This window comes from Grampus griseus, assembly GCF_964374135.1.
Source record: "Grampus griseus genome assembly, chromosome: 9".
Classification (NCBI taxonomy): domain Eukaryota; kingdom Metazoa; phylum Chordata; class Mammalia; order Artiodactyla; family Delphinidae; genus Grampus; species Grampus griseus.
This window is the reverse complement of record NC_139003.1, coordinates 102,928,555-102,945,533: the sequence shown is the minus strand read 5'-3', so window position 1 is coordinate 102,945,533 and position 16,979 is coordinate 102,928,555. Positions and strand designations below refer to the sequence as shown.

Sequence of the window (16,979 nt, the reverse complement as noted above, 5' to 3'; positions counted from 1 at the left end):
GATATGAGTTGCCCAAATGCCATTTAGTGAAAGAATATTCCAGACCTAGAGGCTTAATTTCAATTTCTTTGTCATTCTTAAAGGTCAAGAGAAAAATGTTAAACTATGGGAAGAAGTTTGCAAGCGGTGTAGTTTTTCTCTCCTTCGAGACACAGAAGAAAATAGAGCTGTTGATTCAGAAAAAATTCTAGTTTTAAATATGTGCCTATGATTTGGAAGCACCGTACGTTATCCAAAAAGAATTTTTTGAAGTCTGAAAAGCTTCTTTACCTGAAAATAAGCCGCCTAAACCAAACAAACCAACCAATCAAAGACCTCAATGAGTTCTGTAAATAGCACCTATTTAAAAATAATCTCTTGCTCTCTCGAATCACTCAGAGACACTGTGTGAGACTCAAGCTTAGGTGACATTGCTTTATGGCAACCCTCGACTCCCGGTGGCCTCCCCGTGCCCTCCTACAGGCTGTCACCATGGCTCCCCGACCCCGTCAGGTAGAGAGCTGCTCTCTGCAGTGATGCCAGAATCTCCCCAGGGCGCCTCCGGCTGCACACCCAGACCACAGGTGTGCAGCGAGCCCCTGAGCCCCTCACAGCGACTCCTGCGGACAAGTCACAGGGACCCTTCCCTCCTCCTGTGGCTGAGCTCTTGGGAGTTACTGCTTCAAACTGTGCAAGAGCGAGATTCTGAAAGCACCAGGGGAGAGGGGCCTGGGAGGGAGGAAGGTGAGATTTTAGGAAAAAGAGGCAGGAGCATGGAGGACGACACACAGACCGCCTGCTACGCTGGCTGGCAGGGGACACTGCAGTGACAGTCTGGCATCTGGCGGCAGAGGTCTTCACCTGAAGGCCCACCGAGCACCCCGCTGCTCCCCCCCACCTGGAGCTGCTGCCCCCCACCGGAGCTGCTGCCCCCCACCGGAGTTGCTCCCCCCCACCTGGAGCTGCTCCCCCCCCGGAGCTGCTCCCCCCCTACCCGGAGCTGCTCCCCCCCACCCGGAGCTGCTCCCTACCTAATCCCAGGTGCGGGTGGTGCTCCACCAGCGTCCAGCTGTTGTCGTCCACACAGTGACTTCTGTAAACCAGCAACTGGCACAGGTCCCTGGCTGTCGTGTCCGCCAGTATCTCCACCACTTTGCTCGTCCCGTCTTCGCTAAAGATTTTAACATCCTGCAACACAAGGCGGTGACACTTACAGATGAACAACCTTGGGTTTTCAGAAATAAACACTGAAACAAAATAAACAGGAAATGTGTGGACAGCAGCGCTCCAACACATGTATAATTGTTCTTCCAGGCGGCAGGTGACCAGAGGCTGCGGGTCTGCAGGCCACGCCCATCGACACTCCCCTTCCCTTCTCCGCCCCCTCCCCCCCCCACCCGTGGATGCGCAGGGCACGGTGGGATCACAACACAGGCTCTTACAACACCCAAGACACCTCGGGGACACATGGCCAAACCAGAGTGTGTGAGCTACTTCTCTACCACCTGTCTTGGGAAGCAACAGAATTCCTTTAAAATACTGCTGGCGGTCTTGGAACTGGACATTTTACACTTGAACCAATTGTGAGAACAAACAAAGCAACAGAAGGCCCGCAGAAATCCTAACTTTCCGCGACTCCAGCTGTTCTCCGTTTCTAGGGTCCTCAGTGCAGCAGACAGCACCCAGTGCCTCCTCCTGTCACCGCCACTCACCTCGTGCTCATTGAGGTGTAGGGAGAAGATGAGAAGAAGTAATGTGAATATGCTGAAATTGAAAATACTAAAATGATGGGCATAGTAAGAGCAGTCACAAAACCCTCTGGCCCCACCCCCTACAAAATTACAAGCCACCTTAGTTTTCCCAGTGTTGTTCAAAGCCATGACCTACCAACAGCTCCCAGGCAAGGGGCTGGCCAAGCAGAAACCCAGAGGACCAAAAACCTACCCTGCGCCAGCTGCAGAGCTGACGGGGTGCCGCCTTTAGGGGAACCGTGAGATGCTTCAAGAAATCTTACCTCAACGGCATGGAAAAAGCAGTCCGAGGAACGAGACGGCATTTTAAATCGAGACTGTCCCTGCAGGGGAGTGTGTCCCGGCCTTCTCCCACTGTCCCTGGCAGGCAGGGACCCCTCTCCGGGCACCAATGGGGGGGACGGAGCCCCAGCAGGCAGGCTGTCTCTGGGCAGCAGGGAAGCGGCTATGAGGCTGCCTCGGGCTCGGTCCTCTAGCTCGTGAATCAAGCCACGAGGGGCAGACCAATCAGGTCCCTGGCCGGGCCTGATGCAATCGCCCCCCACTCCCACTCCGGTGCCCCCGCCCGAGGCGGAGGTGATGACAACCCAACGACAACACAAGGCTCAGACCAACACTCCAGAAAAACCCCTGCTCATTCTTTCCCATGGCAGTGAACTAACAGGCAGGACACTCGGCCTGAGCACGTGTGTCCTCTGAACTCAGGCCTGTCTGCCAAATCGCTCAGCAACCTTGATCCCTGCAACCCATGCTGTCACTTGCGAGTCTGGAGCTGGAGCTCTCTGTGTCCTGAGTGTTAGCTGGTCTTAAAGAACTGGCCGCAACTCTCTGTCTGTCTGTCTCTCTCTCCGTCCTTTTTCCCGTGTTTTTGATCAAGTGCAGACTTTGAACGTTTGTTTCCACAGCACGGAGTCTGGCAGGGCAGTGAGTTGCTGGGATGACGTCCCACGGGGATGGCACGTTCCCACAAGGACCGTCCCAGCCGCCGTAGGGCTCACTCAGCCGGAGGGGAGGCAGGACCAGCCCGGGGGACAGAGCCCTTCAGCAGGGCAGGGTCCCTGCCCCCGCTGTTCCTGCCACCTCCCTGCCAGCCCCCCAACCCGGGCTGGGTCAGGACTGAGGGGCCTGCTTACAGCTCACATTTATCTTTAAAGAAATCCACCCCCTGTCTTTTCTGGAATTGATGTTTCACTCAGTGACAGCTCTACTTCTCCAAAACCAATTAAATATGCAAACACAGCTGTCATGACTAAGTATATAAAAATAAAATTTAATTTCAACAGAGAAGATGTCTCTGGTCTATAGGTAAACACTTTGTGAGAACAAATGCATTAACATAAAAGAAAAACAAATTTAAAAAAAGCAATGAATTCATACAATTCCTTATATATATGCTAATTATATATAATTACATACATACATAACGTACGCTCCAGCAGTGCGTGCATACAACCACCCAATCAACTACCCTAATTCTCCTTCTTTCCTAAGTTTCTAAGTGAGCTTATCTGTGACTACAGTGAACACTATTTTCCCTAGGAAACTTAAAGTAGGTCGAAATGTGTTTCCCATCTCTCTCTCCAAGTCTTTTCCTGCCCAAATCATCCACAGCACCAGCTTTTAAACCTTCTTTTCAGCCCTGCTGCACTTTTCTTTAAACTCTCTCCCTCACTTCTCTGTTGCTCCGAGGCCATGCCCCCGAAGGTCTATATATAGTCCGAGTATTAAAATCTAAGATGTGCTTTGTCATATGGCCACGTCCCCGGCTTTCAGATCCCCAGAGCCGGCTGGGGGAGGGCCAGGAGGGGAAGCTGGGTCCGGGCTGCAGGCCTGCGACAGGGACAGACACAGAGGGACACAGGCTCCAGGACAGGACCTCGAATCCTGCACTGTCCATGCTGCTCCTGGTCGCGCTGTCCAGCTACCTCCCCCAACTCACCAGGGCCAGCTGACCACAGGCGAAACAGGCCCCAAGACAGACAGACAGACAAGCAAGCCACCACACACCCCTGCAGTCTCACACTGGGAGCACGTCTGGAGCTCCAGGTGACAGTATCTGTAACGAATACACACGCCAAAGGAAGCTGTCCCCACTGCGCCTCTAGAGCCGGCAGCTCTGGAAGCAGCATTCTGCATTGTGCCCACTGGCCCTGCAGCCGGCTCCTGGGCGGTGCTGGGGCTCATTCTGGAAGCAAACGAGGGTTTCCATCTCAACCTTCAGCGCGACGGGCCTGGGCCGAAGGACGCCAGGGAGCAGGCTGAGGCCCGCAGGTCAGACGCTCGCCCATCCTGTGAGGGCGGGATGCAGAAGCGCCTCCCCTGCGAGCCGGCCGAGGCCTCCGCCCCACCGCTTCACAGTTCAGCCAGGAGATCAATACCAAGGGCACATATGCATCTGGGGTAAAACTTCCAGGGAACACACAGGTGGATCTGGGTCCTGCCAGGATCGGGGAGAACTCCGAGCGATCCGCAGTGCCAGCCCGGCCCAGCCCCTCCCTGGCTGTGACGCCAGTGATGGAAGGTGAACCATCACTCATGGCCCCCTTGGCCCAGGCGGGGCTTCAGGGGAGATGTTCTAGGATCAGACCCGCTGCAGTCCGGCCTCGTCACCGACTAGCCGTGGGAACGTGGCTTACTGGCCCAGCCTGTCTGTGCCTCACCCTTCTCATCTGTAAAATGGGGAATCTGTCAGCAGCATCTGCCTTACAGGGTCAGCCTGCCTTGGGCCAACGGGAGCCTCTCCTGAAAAGCTCCCAGCCACCTGTGCCTGCCTCCGGGGTGCCCTCGGACGGACCAAGGACCTGGGGACAAGGCAGGTTCCCACCGAAGGCCTGAGACCCAGCAGAGGCGGGTGGGGATGGCGGGATCCTGACAGCCACGACCGACTCAGGTGTGCGGTTCTGAGAAAGCAAACCCATGACGGGTAAGATGCACCGGGAGCAATTCAACTGGAAAAACCAACCACTGAAACTTCAACTTCTGTTTCTGCACCACAAAGGAAATTAAGTAGCTAATTGCTTTTAAAAATAAAACAATAATTTATTAAGAGTAACCTATACGGGAAAAGAATCTGAAAAAGAATAGATGCGGTGAGTCCCCTACATACGAGAGTTCCGTTCCAAGAGCACGTTCGTAAGTCCAATTTGTTCGTAAGTCCAACAGATTAGCCTAGGTACCCAACTAACACAGTCAGCTGTATAGTACTGTACTGTGGGTTTACAATACTTTTCACACAAATAATACATTAAAAAACACACAAAAAATAAAGAAAACACTTTTAATCTTACAGTACAGTATCTTGAAAAGTACAGTGGTACAGTACAACAGCTGGCACACAGGGGCTGGCATCGAGTGAACAGGCAAGAAGAGTTACCGACTGTAATCGTTAGAGAAATGCAAATCAAAACGACAATGAGGTATCATCTCACACCAGTCAGAATGGCCATCATCAAAAAATCTAGAAACAATAAATGCTGGAGAGGGTGTGGAGAAAAGGGAACACTGTTGCACTGCTGGTGGGAATGTGAATTGGTACAGCCACTATGGAGAACAGTATGAAGGTTCCTTAAAAAACTACAAATAGAATTACCATATGACCCAGCAATCCCACTACTGGGCATATACCCTGAGAAAAACATAATTCAAAAAGAGTCATGTACCAAAATGTTCATTGCAGCTCTATTCACAATAGCCCAGAGATGGAAACAACCTAAGTGTCCATCATCGGATGAATGGATAAAGAAGATGTGGCACATATATACAATGGAATATTACTCAGCCATAAAAGGAAACAAAATTGAGTTATTTGTAATGAGGTGGATAGACCTAGAGTCTGTCATACAGAGTGAAGTCAGTCAGAAAGAGAAAAACAAATACCGTATGCTAACACATATATATGGAATTTAAGGGAAAAAAATGTCATGAAGAACCTAGGGGTAAGACAGGAATAAAGACACAGACCTACTAGAGAATGGACTTGAGGATATGGGGAGGGGGAAGGGTGAGCTGTGACAGGGCGAGAGAGAGGCATGGACATATACACACTAACAAACGTAAGGTAGATAGCTAGTGGGAAGCAGCCGCATAGCACAGGGAGATCAGCTCGGTGCTTTGTGACCGCCTGGAGGGGTGGGATAGGGAGGGTGGGAGGGAGGGAGACGCAAGAGGGAAGAGATATGGGGACATATGTATATGTATAACTGATTCACTTTGTTATAAAGCAGAAACTAACACACCATTATAAAGCAATTATACCCCAATAAAGATGTTTAAAAAAAAAAGAAAAGAGTTACTGACTGGAGGAGGGAAAAGAGGTGGGAGATGGTAGAGCTGAAGGGTCGTCAGCAACAGGGGACGGAGGGCGAGCTGCAACTTCTCTCATGCCTGAGGTTCTGGTTCCTTGCTGGATTCAATTCTATCTACCCTCTTCAAAGAACGATCCAGTGGTATCTGGGTAGTAGCTCTGTTTTTCTCGTCATAGATGACACGGTAGCACTGGATTACATGCTGAACGGCTGCAACCTTTGCGTACCGTTCCACGTTTGGGTCCTGTGCCTCAAAAACTAACAGTGCCTCCTCAGATAAAGAAAATCCCCTGCCACTTCCTGCATCGTGAATCTCTTCGGTTCTGCAGTTACTTCTTCTTCCTCTTGTACCTCTTCGTCCTTTCTCTGGGCCTCCAATTCCATCAGGTCTTCATTAGTAACCTCCTCGTGTTGCACGGCAAGGAGTTCAATGAAGTCGTCCTCTTGCAGATCTAGCTTGAAATAAAGACACTGTACTACTGTACTCTGTTATACAGTACTACTGTACAGTAAGTACACGAAAGCACAACCCCCTGTGGAGGATGCATGCACGTGACAATGTATACCAGACACGTGAACTAACTTACATGACTGGATATGCAAATGCACATTCGCGTCTTTGAAAGCTCACAACCTGAAGGTTTGTATGTAGGGGACTTATGGTATATGTATGTGTATAACTGAATCACTTTGTTAGTACACCTGAAACTAACACAACATTGTAAATCAACTATACTCTAATATAAAATAAAAATTAAAAAAGAAACAGAGAAAAGAGCAAATCAATTTCAAGGCAACAGCCACTTCAATACTTATAAAATATGAGAACGTATGCCATCTGCATGGCATAATTCTGATTCTGAAATTTGTAATAAATTCCTTGACCATACTGCTTTTGTGGTATAAATGATAAAAAGAAAGAAACTTTGAATTAAAAAAGGAAGTAATATTAAAGAGGGCATAATTATGCCACCAGCCTGAGATCCTTTCGTTTCAGGGTTAGCAGGGGGAGGCAGGCTACCTAGCCCTCTGACTGGCTTGGCACCAGGGCCCGTCTTAAAAGCCCCGAAGTGGTAATAGAAGGTTCTGTCCTTCCTGGAGCTCTGTTGATGCCTTTTATGCATTCATCGTATGGAGAGGGAAGTAAGAGCCTAAATCTTGGCAAACGTGCAGGAAGGAGTTTAGGAACAGTTAGGGTTGAAGGTACGTCGTATCCACGGTCGTGGTCTCCAGCAGGCAGAGAGAGGTTGGGGCCTCCTCCCTGCTGTCACCCGCACTCCTGCTTCGGGCCCCGGACACTCCCTGCTGGGCACGTGCAGGCTCAGGATCTTGTCTGAATTCCACAGACTCTTGACTTTGGCTGAGATCAACCCGTGAAAACAGCAAATGGAGGATTCTCAGCCCTTTGCCCCAGACCTGTCCCAGGTGCAGGACGTCCCGGGGGGGACAACAGCCTCCAGGTGCCTGGGCTGAGCAGAGCAGAGGGCCCCCAACCCTGCAGAGAAACCCAGAGAGTCTGCAGGGTCTGAGCTGGGGCGTTCGAGCGGCTTTGTCTCAGTTCTTCATCTTCCAACTTACTTCTTAGTTCAAAAGCTCCCTGGGTCCTGTTTCAATGCATTTTTCTAAGTGAGGATGTAAGCTGGGCTTTTCAGTAACTCCCGAAGCCTCCTGTAAATGCTAGGGGTAAACACTTAGGAAGAAGCCAGGCTGTATCCAAAGGCCACGAGGGGGCGTCCACGGTGGGAGGGTCAATATTGAAAGGGAGGCACATGAAAAGATGTTCCACATGGCTAATTATTAGAGAAACACAAATCAAAACTACCATGAGGTACCACCTTATACCAGTCAGAATGGCCATCATCAAAAAGTCTACAAATCATAAATGCTAGAGAGGATGTGGAGAAAAGGAAACCCTCCTACACTGTTGGTGGGAATGTAAATTGGTACAGCCATTATGGAGAACAGTACAAAGGTTCCTTAAGAAACTAAAAACAGAACTACCATATGAACCTGCAATCCCATTCCCAGGCATATATCTGGAGAAAAATGTGGTCCGAAAGGATACATGCACCCCAATGTTCATAGCAGCACTATTTACAACAGTCAAGTCATGGAAGCAACCTAGATGTCCAACGACAGATGAATGGATGAAGAAGATGTGGTACATATATACCATGGAACATTACTCAGCTATAAAAAAGAATGAAATAATGCCATTTGCAGCAACATGGATGGACCTAGAGATTGTCATACTAAGTGAAGTAAGCCAGACAGAGAAATACAAACACCATGTGATATCACTTATATATATGTGGAATCTAAAATATGACACAAGTGAACTTATCTACGAATCAGAAACAGACTCACAGACACAGAGAACTTATGGCTATCAAAGGGGAAAGGGAGGGGTGGATTAATTAGGAGTTTGGGATTAGCAGATACAAAGTACTATATATAAAGTAAACAACAAGGTCCTATTATATAGCACAGGGAACTATATTCAATATGTTGTAATAAACCATAATGGAAAAGGATCTGAAAAAGGATACACACACACACACACACACACACACACACACACACACATATGTAGAAGTGAATCAGTTCGGTGTATACCTGACACAACACAACACTGTGAATTAACTATACTTTAATAAAGAAAAAATATCAAAAGGGACTTGAGGACACAGTGGGAAAGGGGAAGCTGGGACGAAGTGAGAGAGTGGCATGGACATATATACACTACTAAATGTAAAATCGATAGCTAGTGGGAAGCAGCCGCATAGCACAGGGAGATCAGCTTGGTGCTTTGTGACCACCTAGAAGGGTGGGATAGGGAGGGTGGGAGGGAGACGCAAGAGGGAGGGGACATGGGGATATATGTATACGTATAACTGATTCACTTTGTTAGAAAACAGAAACTAACACACCATTGTAAAGCAATTATACTCCAATAAATATGTAAATATATATACATATCGAGAGGGAGGCAAGGCTGTGGAAGACAGGACGTGGGAAGGGCTGAGGGGCTCCTGGTCCTGCTGGGGTCATGGGGAGGGAAAGCAGGAAAGCCAGCTGAGCCCAGGCACGTGGCGGGTACACCTCTGAGAGCCCAGTGGCCACACCAGGGCCCCAAGTTCACGCCCTCCAAGGCTGATGGAACCGTCTCCTGACCAGGCGCGGGGTGGAAGCCTCGGGACAGCAGAACAGCTCGCCCAGATGGAGGCGATGGGCCCACGGGGGCCCAGGTGTGAACCAGGGCATCTGCTGTTCGCCTTTCTGTCAGCAAGACGCTTCCCAGGAGCTACACGAGGCTGTTGGTTCTGGGGGCCCTGAAGCCCCCAGATGGGGCAGGCCGAGCGAGTATGCGTGAAATTAGATGCACTTCAGGCGAGGGCAGAACCAGGGCCGGGATGGGTTCATGGTAGTGAAAAGAAGGTAATTCTACCAATTTTTTTTCAGTTCTGGTCTAAATCAATGATGTTCTTTTGAGCCACAGGGTATGATAATTGAAGCGGCTACACGTAAGTACGTGGTTCTATTCACCTTGGCTAAGAATATCACTATCTTCCTGTTTCATTACAGGGACCCGAAGTGACTTAAAAGAAATAAGCATCTGAGTTACAATCGATTTATTTCATGTTTCAGAAAGAATTACTGATAAAAATATTTTAAGTCCTTGCAATCCTTTCCAAAGGAGTTAAGGTTCTAGAAAGGACTCACAAAGTAGTTCTTTAAAGCCAACCGCAGATCCGGAGCCCCTCTGCGGACACCCTCAGCGCCTGGCACTCACGGGCAAGATCCAGGGCACACAGCCCGAATCAAACCCGAGCTGCTCAAGGGTACACAGGTATATTCGTTTTTTCTTACAGGTTTTCACTGTAACACGTTTGGAAAATGCCTAAGGGACCGAGGAAAGCACTTGACAATCACTGACGACTCCCAGATTTGCTGTTACAGTCCTGGAGTGTGCCCTTCCAGCACTTTCTTGCACAGGTGTTTATAAACAGATGCACTGACATGACTGGGCTCAGACGGCAGACGCGGTTTTGCAATCGGGCCGTGCAGCTTCACGTTACACCATAAACATCCACCGGGTCTTTATGTCTCTTTGGTGCTTTAGTGCCTGCGAGGGATTTCTTCACATGTCATGTTGTATCAACATGAACGTCATGCTGCCCGTCCGGCGGCTTCTAGACTTTCATTCTCCTCAAGTGCTCCCTGGCACACCTTTGTACATGAGCCTTGGTGGCTCGTGTGTGGGTTGAATTATTTTCTCAGGATAAATGGCCGGATGTCAACTTTCTTAAAGTGCCACCTCTAATAAGGGAAACGTTTCCAAGAATGGGGATGCCGGGTGTTTGGCAGAATGCGTGCTATTCCTTAAAACAGGATTTAAGGGGCACGGTGGACCTGCGGGCATCCTCTGAGTATCCCCAAACCTCCAGCCTCCCACTTAGCAAGAACTCACCAAGCACACTCTCTGTGCTGGCCCCAATCTCCCGGATGTCCACGGGTCCCCCCGACCACTGTCCAAGTGCATCAATTACGGAGCTTGTGAACCTGCCAGCCCTGGGGTCAAGCTCCTGCTCGCCACTCGCTGCACGAGTTACCCGCTCTGACCTTGGACAACCCTCAATCCCCAGCCTATGTGACAGGGAGGGACTGTCACATAGGCTGACGGTGAGTGTCACTCAGAGAAACGCATGCAAGTCCCGTCCCACGGCAAACACTCCACAGATGATCATTCCAGACACACTCGTCTCCTCCTTCTGTGGGCATCACGTGCCTAAAAGAACCCCCTCCCCATGCACTGCAGGACCACGACCCCTGCGGCGTCACCCAGGAAGAGGGAGCATTTGGCAGGAAGCTTCTGCTCCAAGACTTCTACGGGGCTTTTAGCTGTTTCTGGTCTTAGCATGGAGTTGAAAAGCCAGGTATTAGGAGTCTGCTTTGTGTTTCAAGCAGCTGAAGCCCCCAACGAGAGGCAGTGCCGGTCCTCAGGAAAAGAGGCCCCATCACGGTCTGCCCATCCTGGTGGGGTGGGGGCCGTGGAGAGCTGTCCGCCCACAGCAGGGGTTGACCAGATGATCCCTAAGAGGCCTGATAACTTGGGTCCGTCTACGGCTCTGCCGGTGGCAGGTGGCAGCTTCTGGTGGGCAGGTACCCCTGCAACGTGAATTCAGGCTGAAGCCTGCAGGGCAGCCCGGGCTGGGTCTTTCCATCCAGATAGAGCCCTCAGTGGGAGCAAACTCCCAAAGCCAAGCCCTTCCTGGGTTAGGCTTTGTCTTTTGGGCAATGTCTTCCAGGGGAACTCATGGAACTAGGGCTGCAAACGTGCAGTGTAAATGCAATTCCTGTTTGAATATGGAATTTCTTTAATGAGATTAAGGAATTGGGGGTCTCAACGGTAGTAATGGTCCTGTTAAAAAAAAAAGTCAATCTTTTACAGAAACATGCTAAAAAATTTATAGGTAAATGACATGATGGCTGGAATCTGCGTCAACAGAGTATATGGGGGCGTGGCTTCACAGCTGTGGGGTCTGGCTGGGGGGCACGTGGTGTTCACCCCCCTATTCGACTTTTGTGCAGGCTCTAAATTCTTCATCAACAAAACCTAAACATGCCTTCAGACCCTTTAGCCTTGTGCTGCCAGAGGAAATAAAGCATATTTGAAACCTTTTCCTACCTAATCGGTTTGAAGAATTGAGCCCAGTACCCCTGGGTAGAGAAAACAGCACCCCTTCACTCGCTCGGTGGTTCCTGATGGGGGGTTAGGGTAGGGGTGGATTTTGCCCCCCGAGGGACATTTGGCAACGCCCGAGACATTTCTGCTTGTCACAACTGGGGTGTGTGGGGTGTGTGTGTGTGTGTGTGTGTGTGTGTGTGAAGGACTCCCCAGGCCCACACGTCAAACATGCTGAGTGCACAGCAAGGGGAATCTCGTGCTAGGAAGCGAGGTAGTACTTTGACGAGGATGTGTCACAAGGAAATAGGAACCAGCCCCACTGGGACACCCTGAGCGTCAAAGCGATGGCTGTAATAAGATAATAATGTGTCCTTACTGACAAATAAAGAAACACACAGGTAAATAGCTGGGAGAGAAGGGCTGCTCTTCCTCAGTGCCCAAGGCCAACTCACAAATGCAGAACGAGAGTCGGAATCGCCAGGCAGGATCACCCATAGGTGACAGAAGCAGCCAGTGGAGTCGGAGGGAGGAAGCGTATCAACCTGGTTTCAAGTCACCTTCCTTTACAGTACTTTTTAATTACCAAGGGAATAATGGCAACTTCACAATGGAGAAACTTAGCAGACGTGGGTAATAAACATCAACATCGGTGATAATGGAGAAACCAACATCACAGCATCCTGAACTCCTGCCCCAAGAAGGACGCAGCTGTCTGTGGCCTCTCTGCCACGTACAACCTGATGGGGCCCCAAGGCAACTCCCCACCAACAAAGAGGGGGTTCCGGTAACCGCTTACGTGACAAAGGACGCGGAGCGGCCAGGAAGTGCCCCCGTGTGAAAGGGAATTAGAGACGTTAAAACCAGTGCAGAGGGTGGTCCTGTGTTGGCTCACGAGCCAGAAAAAAAGAAGCCATAAAACACATTAGCAGGACAACTAATGAACTGTGAATAAGGTCTGGATCCCTGCAGGTCCTGATTTCGGAAACGGCTGTGTGCTACGCTCCCTGTAATGCACTAGTTATACACATGTGCATACAGATGTGTGTGTACATACACACATATGGGACCAGGGAAAACGATTTAAAGTGGGGCAGCACGTTAGCCACTAGGGAATCCGAACAAAGGATCTATGACAGGTCTTTGTATTATTACTCCAACTGCTCTTATAGGTCCGAAGTTATTTCAACGTAAAAGTTTAAAGGACACATTGTGCAAAAATAATGGCACGTGGGTCCCCTCTGTCACTCGGCATCTCACCGGTGTCCTATCACCCACAGAGGCGAGGTCACAAAGATGACATGAGGGGACTCTTGCTTGGTTGCTCTCTTCATCAGGAGGCCCCTCCTCCTTCTCCATTAAGCCTCTGTCTTCACTGTGCAGGACTCCTAAGATCCCAAATCCGCAGGCACCAGGCAGTTCAATCACGGTCGGGGTCAGTAAAATGTCCGAAACGCAAAGACGGCGTTTGGGGAGGTCAGGCCCACACAGGTGTGCAGCTGCCCCTGCCCGGGGAGGGCCCACGTGCGCGCCTGCACGCTGCGAGGTGGCTGCATGACGCGACCACCAGACAGGGCTGTGACACGGCACCCGCCTGCCACTGCCTGTCCCTCTGTCGTGTAACGGCAGGACAGGCCACCCGTCAAAGCCCTTCCCCCAGACCGTCTGAACCCCATCGAGTATCATGGGTCTGCCCTCAGGCCAATGTACTATCTTTATCTCAAACTGCCTGATGTATTTACTGGCATCCAGTTTCAGCGAATGTCTGGCTTGAGAGACGGGGGCAGGGAAGGTCTTACGGTTCTTTGGGGGCAGAGGGGCCTCCAGCCAGTGCCCACCCAGCCAACACAGGTGTCCCACCTGCTAAAGCCCCACCATTGTGCTGACGCTGTCGGGAGGGGCGGGGGGGGGGCACAGTGCTGGATGCCAAGAACACAGGAAACCTGGGAAGACTGGCAGATTTACTGGAAGTTTAGAAGACAGTGAAATTCGAGGAGCTGAGAGAGTCCTGAGTGGCTAGATTACAAAAGGACAAGAACCTCCAGAGCTTCCTTTGGTTCCGGACAACGCAGAGAGTGAGCGCCATCGTACAAATCTCAGACGGGGCTGCCACATCGGGTTACCTTTTATTCAATTACAAGAGTCAAGAACAGGTATCTGTAGATAAAGTCTTTCACTCTCAAAATCCCGATTTTCCAAGATACATCTGCTAGGAATGCAGTTTATACTAATAACCTTTGTACTACCCATAACACCTTCTTTTTGGGAAAGTAAGCTTATCTACCATTATGGTGAGACATTCAATATAATTACAAAAATACTGATCACGATCAAGAGTTAGTGACAGGAATTACTGAGAATTCTCTTAAAAAGCAGAACATGTTCACTGGTATCAGTGAGCATCTCCGTTTGGTACATTTTCAGAACTAAAATCTAGCAACGGAAGCAAAACCCCTTGCTGAGGGCGACAGCTGGACCCCGAGCCTGCAGCGCCGTCTGTCTGTCGGATAAGCAGGGCTTCTCAGTTCTGCTCACATTAGACCACGGATCCGGAGGGGAGAAATGTAGGCCAAACACCACAGTCAGGCACAACTCCTCAAAAACTAGGAAAGCACAAGGTTCTACTAAGTGCGAGCTCAGAAAGTCCAACACCAAAAAGAGTAAGTACCTGAACGTGACAGCGCGCACCTTACCCCGCCTTCCGGCCGCTGGAGTCTCCAACTCAGAGGTTTCCAGGGCGACTCGTGAGCAAATGCCCTCTGCAAACCTCCCTGCGCGTCTGACCCTCTGCTCCCAGACGGGCTCAGTAAATACCTTACAGAGTTTCTAGAAGCTGCAGATACAGCCAATGAAAATGAATCTGCTTCATCACTGGGGGAGTGACTTTGCTGGCACTCGGGGGCCAGGGGAATGAGACACAAGACACCCATCCCGGGTTGCTCTGTTCCTCAAACGGGGGGTCAGCCAGGCTCCAGTGCCTCTACACTGTACTATATGGGGTACACGGCCCTTTGACGACAGTTGTAAAAAGGAACTTCATACACACACATACACAGCCATAAACACACAAATCCTTTAACCAGCAATTACAATGCTGAGAATCTATCTATCTATCTATCTATCTATCTATCTATCTATCTGGTCTGTCTCTATCTACCTATCACCTATCTATCATCTATTATCTATTTATCTAGTCTATCTACCTATCACCTATCTATCTATCATCTATTATCAATCTATCTATCTAGTCTATCTACCTATCACCTATCTATCTATCATCTATCTATTATCTATCTATCTAGTCTGTCTCTATCTGCCTATCACCTATCTATCTATCTATCTATCTATCTATCTATCTATCACCTATGTATCTCTGCACCCAGCTCTCACCATTAAGTGACCAGAGACCTACGTACAAGAATGTCCATTTCAGCTTTGTTTACAATAAGAAAGAACTGCACACAATAACAGTGCGTGTCAAAAGACGGTTTGGCTAAACCAACTATGGTCCCCATGCGATGCAACACCATGAAGCTTTTGGGGAAAATGCGGTAACGCAGGTAAATTCTGGACAAGATAAGACGATGTCCGTCCACACCGCTCACGTCTGTAGAATGAGACAAGAGTTGGGAACTGAGAGAAAGGGAACCTTACTTTTTATCATAAACTTTCTTGTACTATTTAAGTTTCACTTTTTGCTTTTACTACGAGCATGTATTACTTTTTTCTTTCATTTATTCCTTTTATAATTTAAAACTATTTACTTTTTGTTTGTTTGGTCCCTGGTTGGCCACAGATGATGTGGTAAGAAGTCACGTTACTGCAATCCCTACTCTTATTTCCGCTTTCAGTGCCTACACTTTGCCAACTGTCGGGTCTTCCTGGCCGGACCAGCTTCTCTGGAAGGATGGGGATGAGGGGGAGGGACCGCTCCGGCGTGAACGCCTGTAGGGGAGGGAAGCCAGCCTCCAGTCTCTCGCTTCGGTGCAGGCCTTATCCCCCACGGAGGCGGAGGGCTCTGGGATAAACCAGAATAAAGACCCAAAGTCCAATCCTGGGTCTCAAGCACAGGGAGCTGCCACCGGCAGCTGAATTTTTATTAACAGTTTACGCCACCTAGAATTTATTTCAGTCTATGTGTACACAAACGGGGTGGCTTAACCAACGGAAGTGCAATGTCCCGCGGTTCTGGATGTGTTCAGTTCTGGACACCGGACATCAGAGACGAGGTGTCTGTGATCCCAGGGCTAGTCCCTTTCGAGAGCTGTGAGGGGGACTCCATCCTACGCCTCTCTCCCAGCTCCTGGGGGTCTGCTGGCTGTCCCTGGTGTATAAACATCACCTTGATCGCTGCCTGCACCTCCAGGGTTTTCTCCCTGTGTGGGTCCGAATGTCCCCTCTTTATAAGGACACCAGTCCTACCAGGTTGGCCCACCTACTCCAGCATGACTACATCTAAACTTAACAAATGACACCTGCAACTACTCCATTTCCAAACAGAGTCACAGTCTGAGGTCCTGGGGGCTTTGGGACTTCAACATCTGAATTGTAGAAGGGGGTATACAATTCAATCCATAACAACATGCAATAAAGTGTAAGACCCTAAGTCAGCTCTTCCTCCAACTAGCTGATACCTTGCAGCACAATGAATTAAATCATGATGTCCTGTTTATGATGCTCTGATGCTCGTAGGTGCTGGGGTCTCTCTCTGGGTACCTGATCCAGAGCACACAAGTCTCTGCTCTTAAATCAGCACCACGTGGCTTTCATGACAGCAGCTTTATAAGGTCAAAACCACCCTTTTGCAGGAGGAAGCCAGTCACACCCAGAGACCAAATCCAGAGGGCCTCTTCGAGGTTCACATAAAACTCAACCTCTCAGCAGCCTGGGACCCACGGACGGCCCCTGGCTGCCCAAGACCCCAGGCCCTCTGAGGCTGTCCTAGCTCTGACTGCTTCACCTCAGGCTTCCGCGTGAGTCACCCCTTAGAGGGCCCCTGCCTACTCTGGACTCCGAGGTAGGAGTTCGGATTTCCAATTTTGTGAATCTTACGTGCACTCCTAGTTGCAGATCGGGGTTCTGGCTGATTTGGTGGCTAAGACAATATAAAACTAAATTAAAACCAACGCTCCACCTATGAAAGTAGACTAGTATCTAGGACAGAGAAAACAAGAGCACACAGCTGGCTAGTTCTGTAGACCTCTTTTAGGTACCTGAGACCTGGCCCTCTGGGCAGCGGGTCCCCAGGATGCCACCAGG

General features: G+C 49.8%; 1 protein-coding gene across 2 annotated transcripts in view; it reads right to left on the bottom strand.

The window, feature by feature from the left end:
- GRB10 (growth factor receptor bound protein 10) overlaps nucleotides 1–16,979 on the bottom strand; it is a 162,340-nt gene that overhangs the window by 42,847 nt on the left and 102,514 nt on the right. For both annotated transcript variants that reach the window (XM_082661649.1, XM_082661650.1), the window contains one exon: nucleotides 1,011–1,167. In XM_082661649.1, coding sequence (XP_082517775.1) covers nucleotides 1,011–1,167 — 157 coding nt within the window. The remainder of the gene's footprint in view (nucleotides 1–1,010; nucleotides 1,168–16,979) is intronic.